Here is a 20,696-nt window from a genome sequence, read left to right on the forward strand (position 1 = left end):
AAATACGCAAGGAGAAAAATCAGAGAAGATTTACATCCTACTTGCATTACACTGACTGTAAAACACCCAGATAGGTGTGATGATCTGGGGTTGGATGGCAGCAAAAGGTGTGGGCAGAATTTGCGTCATTTGGGGAATATAAATGCCCCAAAATACATAAATGAAATACTTTAGCCCAAACTGAAGCATTCCGCAGGTGATTCTTACCCAAATACTGAAGCATTTATGTTTGTTTGTTTGTTTGTTTTCTATTTCAACAGGATTGAGTTCCATGTCATTTTGCTGCTTTGTGCAAAAGGTGCTTTCAAGATAATCCCATTTCACTGCTGGAATGGCCTGGGAATAGCCCAAACATTAACCCAATTGGAAATCTATGGAGCTGACTAAAGAAACTTGTTAATCAAAGGCAACCCAGCAATAAAGCCAAATTAACAGAGGCAATAATTCAGTCTTGGTTTCACATTCTTACAGCTGCAGAACTAAAAACTTCATGGGAAGGCGTTGTAAGGCCGTAATGAACGCTAAAGGTTACCAATGGTTACCAAAGGTTTCACGTATTTTCTTTATGAATGCTATTCTAATAAATACTCCTTCATAAAAGTCATTGCATTACATTTTTCAACAACAAATTCGTTTATTGTGAGGACCATGCCTGTACACAAACATCAACACAACAATAGTTTAAAATATTAAAATTCATTAGATACTATGCCAACAAAACCTTCATCCCACAAAATATAAAGAGAGGGAAAACAAGCAACAAGTTAGACAGACGATGAAGGGGTCTTTACATTGTCATCCATAAATCTTTCCCTGACTTTCATGGCCTTCATCACAAAAACCGCTACCACATGGGTAATACGTGGGTTTGCATCAACTAACAAGAATTTTACTCTATCTTCAGGATTAGTTATAGAGTTGGGTATAATTTGCAGCAATGCGTCTCTAAAGCCCGAGTAGATGGGGCAATAGAGGAGGTAATGTGTAAGATCCTCTTTAGTTTTCATAAGGCAAGGACATAAACGATGTTCTACTGGGGTTTTTGTGAATCTACCGGTCAGATATGCAGTTGGCAATGTTTGAAACCGTGCCATAGTGAAAGCTCTCCGAAGGGTGGGATCAGTGATCTCCGCCAAGTAGTTGGCACAGATTTTGACTGCTTTTACTCGGGGAAGCCAGTAGGAAAACCCAGAGTTTTTTATCTTTGTGGAGTCCAAAAAGGCGTCTTTTTCAAAGATCCATTCCCGAACTTTATCAGGGCTCCACAATTTGAGAGTATTAAACTCAGGTAGATTGTATCTGGATAGGATATCTAGTAGGTTTTTACGCCAAGTAGTATTATTTTGTAATGATACAAAGGCTTGTTTAGCCAATAAGGTGTTCGGGGCATCTGTGAGGTTGGTGAAAAAACGCAGGAATCTTAAGTGGGCCCTGGCAGACACAGAAGGTAATCCTACTTCCACTCTTAGGAGAGCTGCCGGAGTACTCTGAGGGAGGCCTAGAATTCTTCTGAGATAAAAATTTTGGAAGATTTCAAGCCGTTCTAACAGCTTCTGATTCCATCCCCAGAGTTCTACTCCATATGACATCTGGGGAATCACTTTTCCAACAAAAGCTTTTAGTGCCGGGATCACCAGTTGCCCTCCCCTCGAATAAAAAAAGCTGAGCAGAGCACCGATTGTCCTACGTGTTAGAAGGGCTACAGTCTTGAAGTGGGCAAGCCAGCTAGATGTAGCTTGGAAAGTGATACCAAGATATTTAAAAAAAAGACACTGTTCAATTTTGTGTTCATCTAAAGACCATCTAAATGTGTGGCGAGCTCTAGTAAATACCACAATTTTTGTTTTGTCATAATTTATCTTTAGAGAGTTTTGGGAACAATAAGCTGCGAGCCCCTCCAGCATGCTGTGTAGGCCCCTTCGAGTGAGTGCCATGACAGCCATGTCATCCGCATATAGCAATATATTCAGGTGTTTGCCTTCCAGGGCAGGAGCTGATGACTTATACTTTGCCATATGTTGAACAGTGTTGTTTATATAGAAATTAAAGAGGAACGGCGCTAACAAACAGCCCTGTTTAACCCCTTTCCCCAGTGGCAGTGGGTCAGTATAGTTGCCTGACATCCCAGTTCTGATTTTAACTGTGGTGTCTGAATGTAACTTTCTAAGTATTTTGAGAAGTCGTCTATCAATATCTGTTTCATATAGTTTTTGCCATAATTTGTCCCTACAGATTGAATCAAAAGCGGATGTGAGATCTACAAAAGCCACAAAAAGTTTGCTCTTATGTACCTTTGTATACTTACCTATCATTGTCTGTAGTACCAAACAATGGCCTGTTGTACTATGGCCCTTTCTAAACCCTGCCTGTTCCGGATTAAGCAAGTTTGAGTGGTCAGCCCAGTCAACCAGTTTAGTTAGCAGGTAACGAGTATAAAGTTTATACACAATGTCCAGGAGACTTATGGGGCGATAGTTTGAGGGGTCTTGGGGGTCTCCCTTCTTATAGATGGGGGCTACCAGGCTCAGTTTCCAGTTTTCTGGGATTTTGCATGTATCATTTATTACCGTAAAAAGTTGGGCCAAAATTGCAGCCCACCACTGGGCATATAGTTTAAGCACCTCAGGAGGAATCATATCCTCACCGGGAGCTTTGCCATTCTTGAGTGTTTTAATTAGCTGTAAGCATTCTGATTCAGTAACAGGATCCCAGCCCATTAATAGATCGTTTTTAAGAGGAGGAAACTGGCTCGGTTTAGCAATGTTTGGAGCTGTATATAGCCGGGGAAAATGTTGGTACCATAAGTAAGATGAAATACTGTTGGTTACAATTTTCCCTTTGGGTGAAGCTCCCTCAGCAATTATTTCTCATTTTTCATTAAATTATCTTTCCATTGCTCTTTAATTTTATGGTATTACTCCACACAAAAGTGGTGTTATGAGAGATCAAACCTCAGAAATTTTTCACAAACGATTTCCACAATTTTGGCCACTAGTATAAGTTGTTAATTTTAAAGTTAATGTTCTTTTTATATGGGATCAGATTATTATTATTTATGTTTCATGATTATATATGTGTTGGAAGCCGCTCAGAGTGGCTGGGGCAACCCAGCCAGATGGGCAGGATAGGGAAAAAAAATTACTATTATTACCACAGTGGTACCTCGATATAAGAACAGTCCTGTTCCGGAAAAGATTAAGTTTGTAAACCGAGGTACCACTGTATTACTATTACTATCATCATCATCATCCTCATCACTGCTACTACTACCTGAGATTCCATAAGCCCACTTCTTCTCTGGGATGAATTTTGTTTGGCCCAGTCATGGCATCCCCTCCATCTCCAATGTCAGTCGTCTCTTTGGTCAACCCAAGACTGACAGGAGCAAAAACAAAACCAGAAAACCTGAAGCTACTTATCTTTCCTAACAATTCTGAAGCTGACATTTAATATGGCCTGGGGAGTTCAGACCAGCCCAATCCTGGTAGAAAAAGGAATAATTTGAGAAAGATTGTTCAAAGGAAAAACTGTAATTTACTCTTTCTTGTGGGGGTGTTAGGTTCCCAGGTGTTATAGGGGGCGCTGTTGAGCTCTGTAAAAATATATGAGGTTGGTCCCATAGAGGTATTTTTTGAATTTCCAGGCAGATATGACGATTCCACAGGGAGCCTTACCGAGAGAGGCCACGATCCCACGATTCTCCTCCATGACGTCCTTATGCAGAGCTCTCTGGTCAGGATCCAGCAACGCCCACTCCTCGTCCGTGAAGCGAACAGCGACATCTTCAAAGCACACTGGACCCTAAAAGAAAAAGGGAAATGTCCTCCTCTGAGACAGCAGAAATTTGATCTACTACACAATGCTCTGTTGTTTCATTCCTGTTAATAGCGGTGTTGTTTCAATAGGGTTGCTTTGCTGCACATTTTAAATATGGATGCTTACTTTATTCTGGATTTTAATTCTGGGTATTCGTCTTTGTGCAAATACGTGGTTCTCCACATTGTGTTTTCCAAGTCATAAGATGGAAAGATCCACTTTCTCCTTTCCTCATGAGCTGTTCTCGGGAGTTCCCTCCCAATGCCCTAGAGCCAAATTCAAGGGGTTCATGGGGGCATGGAGGGGAGAGCAATGGGGGGCAGGCCCCACTTTGTAGTGGATGGGGCTGGTTAGGTGAATCCAGGCCACTATTTGTTCACATTTGTCCACCCCTTAGAAACCAATTTTAGCATTCATTGATCAATCTTGTATAAGGTTACCAATTTTTTTTCAATGAATCCGGGGACACTAAGTATAAATAAATAAATAAATAAATAAATAAATAAATAAATATTACTTCATGTGTGGGACGTTGATGATGTAGCGAGGGGCGGCCAACACCTTGACCTCAACCGCCACATTTCCCCTTCCTCCAAGGCTTCTATCTCCTCTCTCCATGAGCCTGGGTAGCCCCTGAGTTGTTGGTTCATCGGTGGTGGTGATGGGGAAGCGCAGCGCGGTGGGCCAGGCATGGAAGGCGAAGAAGGAGGGCAAAGAGCAGCGGCAAGGCTCAGGCAGCGCGATGCCTCCTTTCTCATCAGAGCAGCCCCAATTCCATTCCTACTTGCATGCTAGCAGGAGGGAGCGTAAATCCCTTAGCTGCAAAGCGAGGCTTTACACTGCCTTTCGGAGCAGCCTCATCCCAACTGCTGCTTGCGTGCGTGCAAGCAGGAGGGGGCAGGGATGTCTCAGGCAGCTCTGGGCTGCTGAGTCTGCCACTGCTGCATTTCCCGGGGACATTAGGTGAAATCTGGGGACATTCCAGGGATGGTATTTGTCCGCAGAATTATTGACAAATCTGAGGACTGTCCCTGGGAAAAGGGGGCGTCTGGTAACCGAAGTCAAGAAATAAAATAAGACTGTTTTGAATGGCCATCTGTCTCTAGCATGATCTTGCAGAGATTTCTGCATTGCAGGGGGTCTCCTGGCTCTGAGAGACAAGCAGGGAGGGTGGCTTCGGGAAAACGGAGAGGGATCCACCGGTGGCTCTTCCTTATCCTGACTCACTTCTGCCTCCCGACCTTCCTCTCCCACTCGCCTCCTTCCTCTTCTGCCTCCGATTCTGCACTGCATTCTGCCACAGAGTCTCCCAGCACACTAAGCTCTGTTTCCACTTCAGCTTCTGACACCTCCTCTTCCCAGGCTTCTCCCTCTTCTCCCTCTGACCGCTCATCCTTCTTCTACCTCCACTCCTTTGGCTCTGAGCCGTCTTCCCTTCCTGGTTCCCCGGCTGCTTCCTCCCACCATTCCTCTGTCCCCAACCAGTGCATGACATTGCTCCATCCCTCGGCCTCTGTCCCCACAAGGCAGCTTCCCCTGACCTGATCTGGTTCCACAGCCGCTGCTTCACTTCTGCCCCCATGAAAAGACGGATCAGGAAGTCTTGCCGGCATCATTCTGTCACCTGCAAGAGAAAAACGGTGATCAGGGATGGGGGTAGGCCAAGGATTTGAGAATGGTATGGGTGCCATACACTCTGAACAAAAGGCTAAGTTGATTGTAAATAATGTGATAACTGAAGAATTTAAAATAGAAAAAGGGACACGACAGGGGTGCCCAATCTCCCCATTACTCTTTATTTCAGTTCTGGAGGTGTTGCTAAACATGATTAGAGAGGACCAGCAGGTTAAAGGAGTACAGGTCGGAGCTAAACATTATAAGTTAAGGGCCTTCGCAGATGACTTAGTACTTACTTTACAAGAGCCAGACACTAGTACAATAAGGGTTCTAGAGTTAATTCAGGAATTTGGTCAAGTGGCCGGATTTAAACTGAACGAACAAAAGACTAAGGTTTTGGAAAAAAAATTAACAGTCACGGAAAGGGAGAAGTTCCAGAATGAAACAGGTTTGACGGTGGTTAAGAAGGTGAAGTATCTAGGGGTTCATATGACATCTAAGAATTTGAATCTGTTTAAAGATAACTATGAGAAATGTTGGTCAGAAGTTAAAAAAGATCTAGAAATATGGTCAAATTTGAAACTTTCAATGTTAGGCCGAATTGCAGCTATTAAGATGAATGTATTGCCTAGAATGTTATTTTTGTTTCAAACATTGCAAATTCTTGACAAGATTGACTGTTTCAAGAGGTGGCAGAAAGATATTTCGAAATTTGTCTGGCAGGGCAAAAAACCCAGAATAAAATTTAAAATATTAACGGATGCAAAGGAAAGAGGGGGATTTGCCCTGCCGGACTTAAAACTGTACTATGAATCAGCAGCGTTTTGCTGGATGAAAGAGTGGATGCTCCTCGAGAATACAGATATCTTGGATTTAGAAGGTTTTAATAATGCATTTGGTTGGCATGCATATTTATGGTATGACAAAGTTAAGGTGCACAGGGCCTTTAAAAATCACATTGTCAGAAAAGCGTTATACAATGTTTGGATTAGATATAAAGACTTGTTGGAAAATAAGACCCCTAGATGGTTATCGCCTTTGGAAGCTAAAGCTTTGAAGAAACTTAATATGGAAGCCGAATGGCCAAAGTATTGGGAAATTTTGGAACAAGAGGGAGATAAATTGAAGTTACAGAGTCATGAGAAATTGAAAACCAAAGTACGAGATTGGCTCCATTATTATCAAATAATGGAGGTTTATACAAGACAGGAAAGTTGGCTTCCAGGTGGAGAAATCAAAATTAGAAACTGAACTGTTAGAACCCAATACTAAGAATTTGTCAAGAATGTATAACTTGTTGCTAAAATGAAATACACAAGATGAAACAGTTAAATCAGCTATGATTAAGTGGGCACAGGACATTGGTCATAATATTATGTTTGCGGACTGGGAATGGTTATGGACCACCGGTATAAAATTTACGGCATGTAATGCCTTAAAGGAAAATATTATGAAAATGATTTATAGGTGGTACATGACCCCAGTCAAGCAGCAAGAATACTCATCGCAAAGTATTGGAAGACAAAGATCTACCCACCCTGGAAGAATGGCAGATGAAGGTGACATTGGCCGAAATGACTGGCAGAATTCGTGAACAGGGGAAAGAGACGGCGGAAGAAGATTGGAAGAAATTTAAAATCTATCTTAAGAATTATTACAAAATTGATGAATGCTAAAATGTCGAGGTTTTGAGAAAGAAAAGGAGATTACAGCGACAAAAGATTAAGTTAATGAAAAGAATAAGAAGGAATATATTTGATAAAATTAAGTTTAGGATTTGCTGAAATAATTTTGGAAATTGGGATGTAGAAAGGGGAGGTTTGGGGGAGTCCGAGAAGTGAGGTTTATGAAAAAAAAGGTTATGAAATTATACATGTTTGTTTGTCTTTTTATTTGTTTGTATTGTTTATAAAAATTTTGTAAAATCAATAAAAAAATTTATATAAAAAAAGAGAAAAGCGGTGATCAGGACGCCTGGAGTGCCTGCTTCTCTCACAGGTGAAACAGGGCATCTCTTACTACAGATGGGCCTTTGAGAAAGCCTTATCTGCTGAGAGCATTTGGACGTTTGTGCCCATTTCATATGTTTGTGGTGCAGAAATACATCACCCCTCCTCTGGACCCTTCTTCCCAACTGTCTCCCCACAAAACAAGATGATAACAACTCACAGATGAGTTGGAAAACCAACAGAATGGGACCAGACAGAGAAAAACCACCTTCCTCCTTACCCAGTGGCCTCTCTCTGGTGTCCAACGGAGGCCTCTCTGCCTCACAGGAATCCAGGTCCATTTCTGCAAAGAGTTCTTTTCCCTGAAAAAGAAACAAGGATTCAAAACAGAGAATGGTGAGAAATATTAGACAGAGAATGGCAAAGACTTGAAGCATCATTCCATAGATGCTTTCCAAGAAAACAAATGGGACATCAGCAGATCATTATGGGATGTTCTCTGTCCTGTTTGGAGCCCCTTGGGAGTATCCAGAGGAAAGTCTCTCTCACCTGCTTTCTCTCCTCTGCCTGACTCAGGAGGAAACCTTCGGCCAGGGCCACCGCCTGGGAACTGGTCTCCGCTCCGCATTCCCTCACCCAGCTCTCCATCTCCGGGGGAAGGACAGCCAGGAACTGCTCCAAGATCACCAGGTCCAGCATCTCAGCTTTCGTGTGCCTTTCTGGCTTCAGCCACTGGTGGCAAAAGTGGTAGAGACGGCTGCAAACCTCTCGGGGTCCTTTGGCCTCCTGGTAGCAGAACTGCCTCAACTGCTGGCTCCACCACACCCAGGATCTTCTGCACTGCACTGGCTTTTCCCAGAATCCCCCACTGCTCCCAGTTTGGCTGGCATGGCCTCTTCCTGCTTCGGGGCCAGCTGAGTCTCGCTCATCCATCTGTGCTCTCAGGAAGCCTCTGAGAGATCGGAAGGAACCCTTTGGTCTCCTGACAAGTTCTGCCCGTCTTAATGAGAAGCTCAAGGAAATCCTACAAAGCAAATACATTGTTCTGTTACAGAATTCGTAGAACAGGGGGGGATATGGTTCCCTGAGCAAGCATGGATGAGTCTTGGTGGGAACCAGGGCTGGACTGCACCGCATCCCAGACCGTGAGCTATCTTTTTGAAAAGAAAGAGTAGGAAGAGGAGAAGTAAGTCTCTAGCCTTCTAGCAATGCAAAATGTGGAGGCAACTGAAGGGATTTCTGGGAGATTAATCAACCTGGTTTCTGCTGCCTTCCAGTCAATGCATGAAGTCAGAACTGACTGACAAGCAAATCATTTGTATCTTGTGAAAAATGGGTGCTTGGCTCTAGTAGGGGTTCTCACCTGGGGGTCCTCAGGAGTTGCTCCCCACCCCCACCCCCACTCCCTGCTTCTGTCTCCTTTTCTTGCACTTGGACTCTCTGCCGCTCTCCAGACAGACTCCTGGGGTGGGGTCCCTTTTTCTTTGTTCTGCGGGCCAGGTATGTATCTGATCAACCCCCTGAGGGCCAAGTGAGCAGGCCAAAGACATCTACCTTGATATTTAGCTGGGTAATTTATTATTATTGTTACTATTATTATTATTATTCTGCTAGATAGCTTAACACCCACACAGCCATTGATTCCAGGGTCCTTGGAGGCTCCGTGAGTAGCAGCGCCCATTTCCGGCTCCTTTGCCATGGGTCTGCATAAAAGGCGGATCTACACGGATCCTCATGGATCCTCCACTTTTTTAAAAATAATTCCAACAAATGCAGTGTCAAATCACACCTAGAAGGCACGCCTACAATCTGGACTATAAAAAACGTGGATCCAACACTTTGCCGCGCTGCAGCACCATAAAAACATGGATCCGAGGCACGGATCCTCATGAATTCATATGATTTTTATATTGAAACAAAATAAAAACATCATGATACTGTAGACCACATCTTAGACTAGGCAGAACCAAAAAAATCACGCATCCACGATTTCGTGGTGCCGCAGTGGCGCAAAAACATGGTTAAAAAACACGGATCCTCATGAATCCTCATGATTTTTGAACTAGATCAGCCCAAACTCACTTTCAAATTACACATCATGTCCAGGGGCACGACATCCACCACAGAAATCACGGATCCATGGCTTCCTGGCCACACCATGGCTCAAAAACGTGGTTTTCAAGAACGGATCCTCATGGATCCTCACACTTTTTGCATTGGGCCAACCCAAACTCACCGCCAAATCACACATCATAGCCAGGGGCACAGCCTACACCACAAAAAACTCGGATCCACGCCTGCCTGGCCACGCCCTGGCCCAAAAACGTGGTTCCGAAGCACGGATCCTCATGAATCCTCATGATTTTTGCACTAGATCAGTCCAAAGTCACTGTCAAATCACACATCATTCCCAGGGGCACAGCATGCAACACAAAAATCTCAGATCCACGGATTCCTGGCCACTCCATGGCCCAAAAACATGGTTCCGAAGCACGGATCCTCATGGATCCTCACGCTTTTTGCATTGGGCCACCCCAAACTCACAGTCAAATCACACATCATAGCCAGGAGCACAGCCTGCACCACAAAAATCACAGACCCACAACTTCCTGGCAACACCATGGACCAAAAATGTGGTTTTGAAGGACGGATCCTCATGGATCCTAACACTTTTTGCATTGGGCCACCCTAAACTCACCATCATATCACACATCATGTCCAGGGGCACAGCCTGCACCACAAAAGACTAGGATCCACGGTTATCTGGCAACGCCATGGACCAAAAACTTGGTTTTGAAGGTCGGATCCTCACGGATCCTAACGCTTTTTTCATTGGGCCAACCAAAACTCAATGGCAAATCACATATCATAGCCATGGGCACAGCCTACACAACAAAAAAATCGGATCCACGGTTATATGGCAACACCATGGACTAAAAACGTGGTTTTGAAGCATGGATCCTCATGGATCCTCATTATTTTTGCACTAGATCAGCCCAAAGTCACCATTAGATCAAACATCATGGCCAGGGGCACAGCATCCACCACAAAAATCACGGATCCACGGCTACCTGACCACTCCGTGGCCCAAAAAGGTGGTTTTGAAGCACGGATCCTCATGGATCCTCAAGCGTTTTTTATAGGGCCAACCCAAATTCACTGTCAAATCACATATCATGGCCAGGGGCACAGCATCCACCACAAAAATCACGGATCCACGACTTCCTGGCAAATCCATGGCCCGAAAACGTGCTTTTGAAGCACGGATCCTCATGGATCCTCATGATTTTTGCACAAGACCAGCCCCAAGTCACCGTCAGATCTAACATCATGGCCATGGGCACAGCATCCAGCACAAAAATCACAGATCCATGGCTTCCTGGCCATACCATTGCCGAAAAACGTGGTTCCGAACCACGGATCCTCATGGATCTTCACGCTTTTTGCATTGGGCCACCCCAAACTCACTGTCAAATCACACATCATAGCCAGGAGCACAGCCTGCACCACAAAAAACTCGGATCCACGACTTCCTGGAAAATCCATGGCCTGAAAACGTGGTTTTGAAGCACGGATCCTCATGGATCCTCACGCTTTTTGCACTAGATCAGCCCAAACTCACCGTCAAATCACACATCGTGTCCAGGGGCACAGCCTGCACCACAAAAAACTCGGATCCACTGCTTCCTGGCAATGCCATGGCCCAAAAACGTGGTTATGAAACACGGATCCTCGTGGATCCTCACACTTTTTGCATTGGGCCAACCCAAACTCACCGTCAAATCACACATCATTCCCAGGGGCACAGCCTGCACCACAAAAAACTCGGATCCACAGTTATCTGGCCTCTCCATGGCCCAAAAACGTGGTTTTGAAGCACGGATCCTCATGGATCCTCACACTTTTTGCATTGGGCCACCCCAAACTCACCGTCAAATCACACATCATTCCCAGGGGCACAGCCTGCACCACAAAAAACTCAGATCCACGGCTTCCTGGCCACTCCAAGGCCCAAAAAACGTGGTTTTGAAGCACGGATCCTCATGGATCCTCATGCTTTTTGCATTGGGCCAACCCAAACTCACTGTCATATCACACATCATAGCCATGGGCACAGCCTGCACCACAAAAATCATGAGTTGCTCTACAAAAATCACAAAAATCCCCTTACCTGCACTGTTAATGTCACCACTGCAATATTATTATTAGAGCCGATAGGAGAATATATGACTACCGTATTTTTCGCTCTATAGGACACACTTTTTACCCTCCAAAAATTAAGGGGAAATGTGTGTGTGTCCTATGGAGTGAATGCAGGCTCCTTGGCTTCAGCGATAGCAACACGAAGCCTCCGAAGCGCAGAGGGAGTGCTCCTGCCTCGCTCTGGAGGCTACGCGTTGCTTTCGCTGAAGCCTGGAGAGCGAGAGGGGTTGGTGCGCACCGACCCCTCTCGCTGTCCAGGCTTCAGGGATAGCCGCCTGAAGCCTTTGGAGCACAGCGCAAGTTCCTGCTGATCTCCGAAGGCTTGTGGTAAGCCGCCTGAAGCCTGGAGAACGAGAGGGGTCGGTGCACACTGATCCCTCTTGCTCTCCAGGCTTTGCTTCGCTTGAGAGGCACTGCACAATGTTTCCTCTCTGCGCAGCGCCCCTTCAATGAAGCTGGAGGAGAATCCAATAATGAAGTTATGTTCTTGGGGGACAGGGGGTGGGCTGGTGTGAAGGACTCCCTGGTCCAGAATGGGGTAACTGTGCCCCTGAAGGACCAGGTGCACAGCCTGGGAGTCATTTTGGACTCACAGCTGTCCATGGACGCACAGGTCAATTCTGTATCCAGGGCAGCTGTCTACCAGCTCCATCTGGTACGCAGGATGAGACCCTCCCTGCCTGCGGACTGTCTCACCAGAGTGGTGCATGCTCTGGTTATCTCCCGCTTGGACTACTGCAATGTGCTCTACTTGGGGCTACCTTTGAAGGTGACCCAGAAACTACAACTAATCCAGAACGCAGCAGCTAGTCCGGTGCCTGGGAGTGGCCACCAAGACCATATAACATATGTCCTGAAAGACTTACATTGGCTCCCAGTACATTTCTGAGCACAATTCAAAGTGTTGGTGCTGACCTTTAAAGCCCTAAACGGCCTCGATGCAATATACCTGAAGGAGCATAATAGATGCCTTTCTTGCCTCCAGGGTGATCATGGCGAAAGAGCTAGGTCACAATGGAACAATTTTCCCACTTACCGTACTTGCCACTTCATGCAGATATGTCAAAGATTGCCAGTGCAAGCTCTGAAGAACTATTTGAGATTTGGAGTGCTAAAGAAAGGTGTTTTGATTATTCCAGTAAATGACAGAGAAGTCCACTGGAAACTGATAGTAATCATTTTTAAAAGGAAGACCATGCTCTATCTAGATTCCAAACATGGATTGAACCACTCTGTGATTGATGCAATAACATCCTTCTTAGCATGTTTGTATAAGATGGATTCAAAATATCCCTATAGTTTTGCGGCTGATCATTTTTTGCACCAACTGATATACCCAGGCAAGGTATCATAATTCCAGTGACTACGGTCCTTTCACATGTACCATTGCCCATCTGATTGCTTCTGCTGCCCAATTACAGTTCATACAAAAGGATATGGCTGCCATTAGACCCTGGATTGCAAAAGAAATAATACAGTACTGTGGGAAAACCTATTTTGAAGGACAAGACAAATATTTTCAAGTGGAAATTGATGCTGTTCCTCCCAAGAAGAGACAAATCTTGAACGAGAGTTACATTACTGTGTCTCGATCATGCCCAGAGGGATGGAAGGATACACTAACCTGTTGCTCAGATAGCCTTGTTTGAAGGCTGCTGGTCACTATGTTTCTTGAAGGAAGGGTGCAGGAGGCCCAGTGGTGACCTAACTATGGCTTACTGTGAAGGAAACTGCAAGGACTGGTACCACTGCTTTCGCATAGGCATTGATTCAAAAGATCTTCCAGAGGTTTTTGTGTGTCCAGACTGTCAATCCACTGTGGCCAAATAGATTTTGAAACTGCGAACTGTCATATTCTACAGGTTGGTATAATACAGCAAAATCCAAACATATAGTTTTCATCATCATGGCAGGGATGGTCCTTTTCCATAGAATTCTTATTTATGGAGTTAGTTTTTATATCCTGCTTTTCTCTACTTGAAGGAGTCTCAAAGTGGCTAAAAATCTCCTTTCCCTTCCACCCCCACAACAGACACCTTGTGAGGTAGGGGGGGCTGAGAGAGTTCAGAGAGAAGTGTGACTGGCCCAAGGTCACCCAGCAGCTGCATGTGGAGGAGCGGGGAAGCGAACCCAGCTCACCAGATTGGAGTCCACCGCTCTTAACTACCACACCACAGAAACGTATCTCTTAAAACTCTGGAGCAAGCTGTTCAGTTCGGCCTCATAGTCATACTGATTTGTGGAGGGAAGGTTGGTGATGAGCAAGATCTTTTCCCATTTCCCAACACAGAGACCATAGAGCAGTTTCTTTTGGGGGCTGAACCTGCAGAGTGTTTCTGTTCAGAATTTCCGTGGCAGAAATTGGCTAAGTGCCTTTATAAACATTCAGCTTCTCAAATCGAACCCCATCATGAAACTTTCAGGTGTAGCTGTTGGAGGTGGAGGGCAGAGAAGGTGCTAGTCCTTACCTCCCTCCTCCCAGCCTATCATTGCCCAATGGACTGAAATTCAGGGCTTTTGCATGTAAAGGGCAAGCTTGTTCTTTACTTGTTTAGACTCTTTAAACTTGGAAACAGATATTTGGCTCCATGACCAAAATGACCAAAAGGGTCATGTGATGGGATGATGAGCTGCTTGTGCGTAAAATCGTAGTCCCTCAGAGTTTGTTCAAGTCCACAAACCTCTGTCTGTGACGGAGCCCCTCAGACATGGCTCCTTTAGTCACTGGCAGATTCCGACAGTGGTTGCTTTCGGAATCGCTTCCAGCATAAAAGCTCCTTAACAGAAACACGTCTTCTGGACTCGCGGCGTGACAGTTTCCGGCGAGGAGTGGGTCTCCCTATGGGAGGTTCAGAAACCTCCCCACTGTTCTCGCTGGACGTGTCCCTGAGCCCTCCCTCTTGCTCGCTTTCCCTCATAGACCCACCTCTCCCCCTGCTGGTTCCTGCTTCAGCTGCTGAGTCTCTCCCAGCCTCCGTGAGCCCTTCCACCAGAGACTCACCTCTCCCCCTGCTGGTTCCTGCTTCAGCTGCTGAGTCTCTCCCAGCCTCCGTGAGCCCCTCCACCACCTGTTCCTCCGATGGCAGTTCCCTGACAGGTCAGCTTCTAGAGGACTGGAAAGATCATACTTGTACTTCCCCTACCCTCAGCCCTAACTCCGTTGAGTATTTTTTGTTATGAGACTGAGTGTTTGGGGCTGATGCTGTAGCATTCTTGTCTGGGGGCTTGATGGAAAAACAGAAAAGTGACCCTCACCTAACTCTCCAATGCCCTTCAACAAGAATGCTGTAGGAAATATTGCTAAGCCCAAAGGGAGGCAAGAATTTGCTTCAGCTCACCTTGTTAATGGCAGAGCAAAAGCTATGCGTGCATCATTCTCAATCAGTCTACTTTCAGGACTGATTTTAGAACCCTCTTATATCAGGCCACATGGTCACTGGAGGTGGCCCCATCATGCAAACATGACTATCCACACAGGGACCATCTATTTTTGTTTTTTTTTCCTGATACTGGATTTTAAGTTACAGTTACATCTTTTAAAACAGCTGTCAGTATATCACACTGTATTCCACTTGCCTTCCAAAGGAACACGTGGCTCTCCCCACATAGCGGGTTAGGTTGAGACTGCTGATCCAAAGTAATCAGTAATTTTTACAGTAATTACAATCCTGCTTTCCCTTGTACCAGCTTACCTTGACTTCAGTAAGGCCTTTGAAAAGGTCCCCCATGATATTTTTGCAAAACAACTAGTAAAATGTGGGCTAGACAAAGCTACTGTTAGGTGGATTTGTAATTGGTTGATGGGCTGAACCCAAAGAGTGCTCATCAGTGGCTCACCTTCATCCTGGAAAAAAATGACTACTGGGGTTCCACAAGGTTCTGTCCTGGGCCTGGTGCTATTCAATATTTTTATAAATGATTTGGATGATGGAATAGAGGGCGTGCTAATCAAATTTGCAAATGACTGCAAACTGGGAGGGGTTGCTAATACACCAGAGGACAGGGTCAGAATTCAAAATGACCTGAATAGCCTAGAGAGCTGGGCCAAAACCAACAATATGGAGTTCAATAGGGAGAAATGTAAGGTACTACACCTGGATAGAAAAAATGAAACGCACAGGTGGGGGACACTTGGCTTGACAACAGTACCTGTGAAAGGGATCTGGGAGTCTTAGTCGACCACAAGCTGAATATGAGTCAACAGTGTGATGTGGCAGCTAAGAATGCCAATGCAATTCTGGGCTGCATCAATAGGAGTATAGTGTCTAGATCAAGCGAAGGAATGCCACCACACTATTCTGGTTGGTCAGACCACACCTGAAATACTGTGTCCAGTTGAAGAGGGATATTGTCAAGTTGGAGCATGTCCAGAGGAGGGTGACCAAAATGTAAAAGGTCTGGAATCCAAGCCCTATGAAGAGAGACTTAGGGAGCTGGATTTGTTTAATCTAGAGAAGAGAAGATTAAGGAGTGACATGATAGCCATGTTTAAATATTTGAAGGGATGTCATGTTGAAGAGGGAGCAAGCTTGTTTTCTGCTGTTCTAGAGACTAGGATGCAGAATAATGGATTCAAACTATGGGAAAAGAGATTCCACCTGGGCGTGGTAATCCAGTCAGGGAAAAAGGGAGGCATACTATGTTTAGGGCACCGTTTCCAGCCCCTTCCCCTTTTCGGGGTGAGCATAGTGGATCCTAAAAAGGGCTGCTCAGTCATGGATACAGCTGCTGAGATGCTCAACGGCCTCATTCCTTGAGTCAGAACGACTGACCGCCCATGTGTCGGTTCATGACTAGGGGCTTCACATTCCTGCCACAGTAGCCATTTAGTGATGGCCATGGGGGGAGGGTTTGGGGGGGTTGGGTTTGGTTTTTGGAAGACGCCTGTGCGTGAATTTGTTTTATGTGTGTAGATTAGTGCACGCTGACCAACGCACAGTCTTCGCAGTAGGGCTCTGTTCTGATGGCATGAGTAGTCATGACAAACTGGTGGATCCTATCTGCTGCAGCCTTCATCCGCCTTCAGAGCCGTTGTAACACACTGCTTGTTATCACCCACCTGTTCTGCCATTGAGGACTTCTTGGATCATTCTTTGTCTAACTCCTTCCCTGTTATGTACTAAGCTTGGATCCTAGAACAATAGGCAAGTAGGATCCTAGAATGCAAGAACTGATTGGCTTGCAGGAAAAGACCAACCAGGCTCCAGGAGGGAAGCAGAATCAGCTAGTCAGACGGGACTCATTGTGTAAATAATGTATATAAAAGCCTGAGGTTTGGGGGGAAATTCAATCACTGTTTTACAAGCTGCAATAAAGAGCATGAAATCACTACAGGACTCTGAGCATATTTAATTTTCTTTGACCTTGCTGGGAGTACGGGATTCCCAACGGCTTCGCTCACAAGGGTCATAGGAATGTGCAAGCCCACTCACCATGACAAGTGAGAGAACTGAGATAGATTGCACTGAGCCCTGGTTCTCATTAGACAAAGCGTTCCACCAAAAAGGCTCTGGCTCTGGTTGAGGACAGCTGGATATGTTTTGGGCCAGGGACCACCAGTAGGTTGCTGTTAGATGAGCGTCACACTCATGGGGGGTATATTGGAAGATAATTCCCACAGATAAGAAAGGTCACAGACTGTTTAGGGCTTTAAAGATTAGCACCAAAACATTGAACCTGATTCGATACTCCGCCTGGAGCCAATCCAGCTTATGAACAACCAACTGAATGTGGGCTCTCCACGAAGTCCAAGTAAGAACTCATGCATCTGCATATTAGACCATTTGGAGTTTCTGGAGCAGTCTCAAGGGTAGCCCTGCATATCTATCTCTCTCACTCTCTCTCTCTCTATCACAATTATACCCTGCACTCCCCGGCTCAGGTGTACAGCAAGTTAAAGTAGTCTAGTCTGCAGGTGACTACTGCATGGTTCACCATGGCTAGGCTGGAAAGGGACAGGTACGGTACCGATCTCCTAACCTAACATAGATTCAAAAATTCCAGTTTGGCTACATTTGTGACCAATGCCTCCATAGAGACAGAAGCATCCAGGACCACACCGGGACTCCTGATAGCGGCTACAGGTGACTATTGCGCCGCATGAAGAGCTGGGAGCTGGCAAACCAAACTGAAATTATTCTGGCCCAGCCATTGGACGCCCATCCTTAAAGGATAGAGATTCAGCCGACTCAGTTTCCTCCATCCCAGCACACCCACCTAAAAATTGGCCAATATATCCAGGGTAGCATCTGGCAGTAGATCCATGATGTTTGTGGTCAGATCTGTGGTTATGTACAAGATATTTGAATAAAGGGTGAATTTGGGGTTCCCGAATGCAAAAAGTGTGATGATCCATGAGGATCCGTGCTTCAAAACCACGTTTTTGAGCCATGGAGTGGCCAGGAAGCTGTGGATCCGTGTTTTTTGTGGTGCAGGCTGTGCCCATGGCCATGATGTGTGATTTGAAGGTGAGTTTGGGTTGGCCAATGGAAAATGCATGAGGATCCATAAGGATCCATGCTTTGAAACCACGTTTTTGGGCCACAGTATGGCCAGGAACCCGTGGATCCGAGTTTTTTGTGGTGCAAGCTGTGTCCCATGGCATGAAGTGTGATTTGACAGTGATTTAGGGGTAGCCCAGTGCAATAAGTGTGAGGATCCACGAGGATCCGTGCTTCAAAACTACATTTTTGGGCTACGGTGTCGCCAGGAAGCCATGGATCCGAGTTTTTTGTGGTGCAGGCTGTGCCCCTGTGAATGATGTGTCATTTGATGGTGAGTTTGGGCTGATCTAGTGCAAAAAGCGTGAGGATCCATGAGGATCCGTGCTTCAAAACCACGTTTTTGGGCCTTGGAGTGGCGAGGAAGCCGTGGATCCGAGTTTTCTGTGGTGCAGGCTCTGCCCCTGGACATGATGTGTTATTTGACTGTGAGTATGGGTTGGCGCAATGCAAAAAGCGTGAGGATCCATGAGGATCCGTGCTTCAAAACCACGTTTTTGGGCCTTGGAGTGGCGAGGAAGCCGTGGATCCGAGTTTTCTGTGGTGCAGGCTCTGCCCCTGGACATGATGTGTTATTTGACTGTGAGTATGGGTTGGCGCAATGCAAAAAGCGTGATGATCCATGAGGATCCGTGCTTCAAAACCACGTTTTTGGGCCATGGAGTGGCCAGGAAGCCGTGCATCCGAGTTTTTTGTGGTGCAGGCAGTGCCCCTGGACATGATGTGTGATTGGACGGTGAGTTTGGGTTGGCCCAATGCAAAAAGCGTGAGGATCCATGAGGATCCGTGCTTCAAAACCACGTTTTTGGGCCTTAGAGTGGCCAGGAAGCCGTGGATCCGAGTTTTTTGTGGTGCAGGTTGTGCCCCTGGCCATGATGTGTGATTTGACTGTGAGTTTGGGTTGGCCCAATGCAAAAAGCATGAGGATCCATGAGGATCCGTGCTTCAAAACCACGTTTTCGGGCCATGGTGTTGCCAGGAAGGCGTGGATCTCGGTTTTTGTGGTGCAGGCTGTGCCCCTGGCCATGATGTGTGATTTGACGGTGAATTTGGGCTGATCTAGTGCAAAAAGCGTGAGGATCCATGAGGATCCGTGCTTCAAAACCACGTTTTTGGGCCTTAGAGTGGCCAGGAAGCCGTGGATCCGAGTTTTCTGTGGTGCAGGCTGTGCCCCTGGCTATGATGTGTGATTTGACGGTGAGTTTGGGTTGGCCCAATGAAAAAAGCGTTAAGATCCATGAGGATCCGTGGCTCGGAACCAAGTTTTTGGGCCACGGTATGGCCAGGAAGCCGTGGATCCGTGATTTTTGTGATGGATGCTGTGCCCCTGGCCATGAAGTTTGATCTGATGTAGACTTTGGGCTGATCTAGTGCAAAAAGCGTGAGGATCCATGAGGATCCGTGCTTCAAAACCACGTTTTTGGGCCTTGGAGTGGCCAGGAAGCCGTGGATCTGAGTTTTTTGTGGTGCAGGCTGTGCCCCTGGGAATGATGTGTGATTTGACGGTGAGTTTGGGGTTGCCCAATGCAAAAAGTGTGAGGATCCATGAGGATCCGTGCTTCGGAACCACATTTTTGGGCCTTGGAGTGGCGAGGAAGCCGTGGATCCGAGTTTTCTGTGGTGCAGGCTGTGCCCCTGGACATGATGTGTTATTTGACTGTGAGTATGGGTTGGCCCAATGCAAAAAGCGTGAGGATCCATGAGGATCCGTGCTTCAAAACCACGTTTTTGGGCCTCGGAGTGGCCAGGAAGCCGTCGATCTGAGTTTTTTGTGGTGCAGGCTGTGCCCCTGGGAATGATGTGTGATTTGACGGTGAGTTTGGGGTTGCCCAATGCAAAAAGTGTGAGGATCCATGAGGATCCGTGCTTCAAAACCACGTTTTTGGGCCTTGGAGTGGCCAGGAAGCCGTGGATCTGAGTTTTTTGTGGTGCAGGCTGTGCCCCTGGGAATGATGTGTGATTTGACGGTGAGTTTGGGGTGGCCCAATGCAAAAAGAGTGAGGATCCATGAGGATCCGTGCTTCGGAACCACGTTTTGGGCCATGGGGTGGCCAGGAAGCTGTGGATCCGAGTTTTTTGTGGTGCAGGCTGTGCCCCTGGACATGATGTGTGATTTGATGGTGAGTTTGGGGTGGCCCAATGCAAAAAGCGTGAGGATCCATGAGGATCCGTGCTTCAAAACCACGTTTTTGGGCCTTGGAGTGGCCAGGAAGCCGTGGATCTGAGTTTTTTGTGGTGCAGGCTGTGCCCCTGGGAATGATGTGTGATTTGACGGTGAGTTTGGGGTTGCCCAATGCAAAAAGTGTGAGGATCCATGAGGATCCGTGCTTCGGAACCACATTTTTGGGCCTTGGAGTGGCGAGGAAGCCGTGGATCCGAGTTTTCTGTGGTGCAGGCTGTGCCCCTGGACATGATGTGTTATTTGACTGTGAGTATGGGTTGGCCCAATGCAAAAAGCGTGAGGATCCATGAGGATCCGTGCTTCAAAACCACGTTTTGGGGCCTTGGAGTGGCCAGGAAGCCGTGGATCTGAGTTTTTTGTGGTGCAGGCTGTGCCCCTGGGAATGATGTGTGATTTGACGGTGAGTTTGGGGTGGCCCAATGCAAAAAG

General features: G+C 46.2%; 1 protein-coding gene and 1 long non-coding RNA gene across 2 annotated transcripts in view; one reads left to right on the plus strand and one right to left on the minus strand.

Moving 5' to 3' along the window:
• Window positions 1-20,696, plus strand: part of LOC309530663 — a 174,700-nt gene that overhangs the window by 65,121 nt on the left and 88,883 nt on the right. The window lies entirely within an intron of this gene.
• LOC309530310 (uncharacterized protein) overlaps window positions 1-20,696 on the minus strand; it is a 125,753-nt gene that overhangs the window by 6,876 nt on the left and 98,181 nt on the right. The window contains exons 5-6 of the mRNA XM_082219121.1: window positions 5,358-5,440; window positions 3,675-3,801 (exon numbers count right to left, since the gene is read on the minus strand). Of these exons, the coding sequence (XP_082075247.1) occupies window positions 3,675-3,801; window positions 5,358-5,440 (210 nt within the window). The remainder of the gene's footprint in view (window positions 1-3,674; window positions 3,802-5,357; window positions 5,441-20,696) is intronic.

Source organism: Podarcis vaucheri (assembly GCF_965113315.1).
Source record: "Podarcis vaucheri genome assembly, chromosome: 4".
In the NCBI taxonomy this organism is placed as follows: domain Eukaryota; kingdom Metazoa; phylum Chordata; class Lepidosauria; order Squamata; family Lacertidae; genus Podarcis; species Podarcis vaucheri.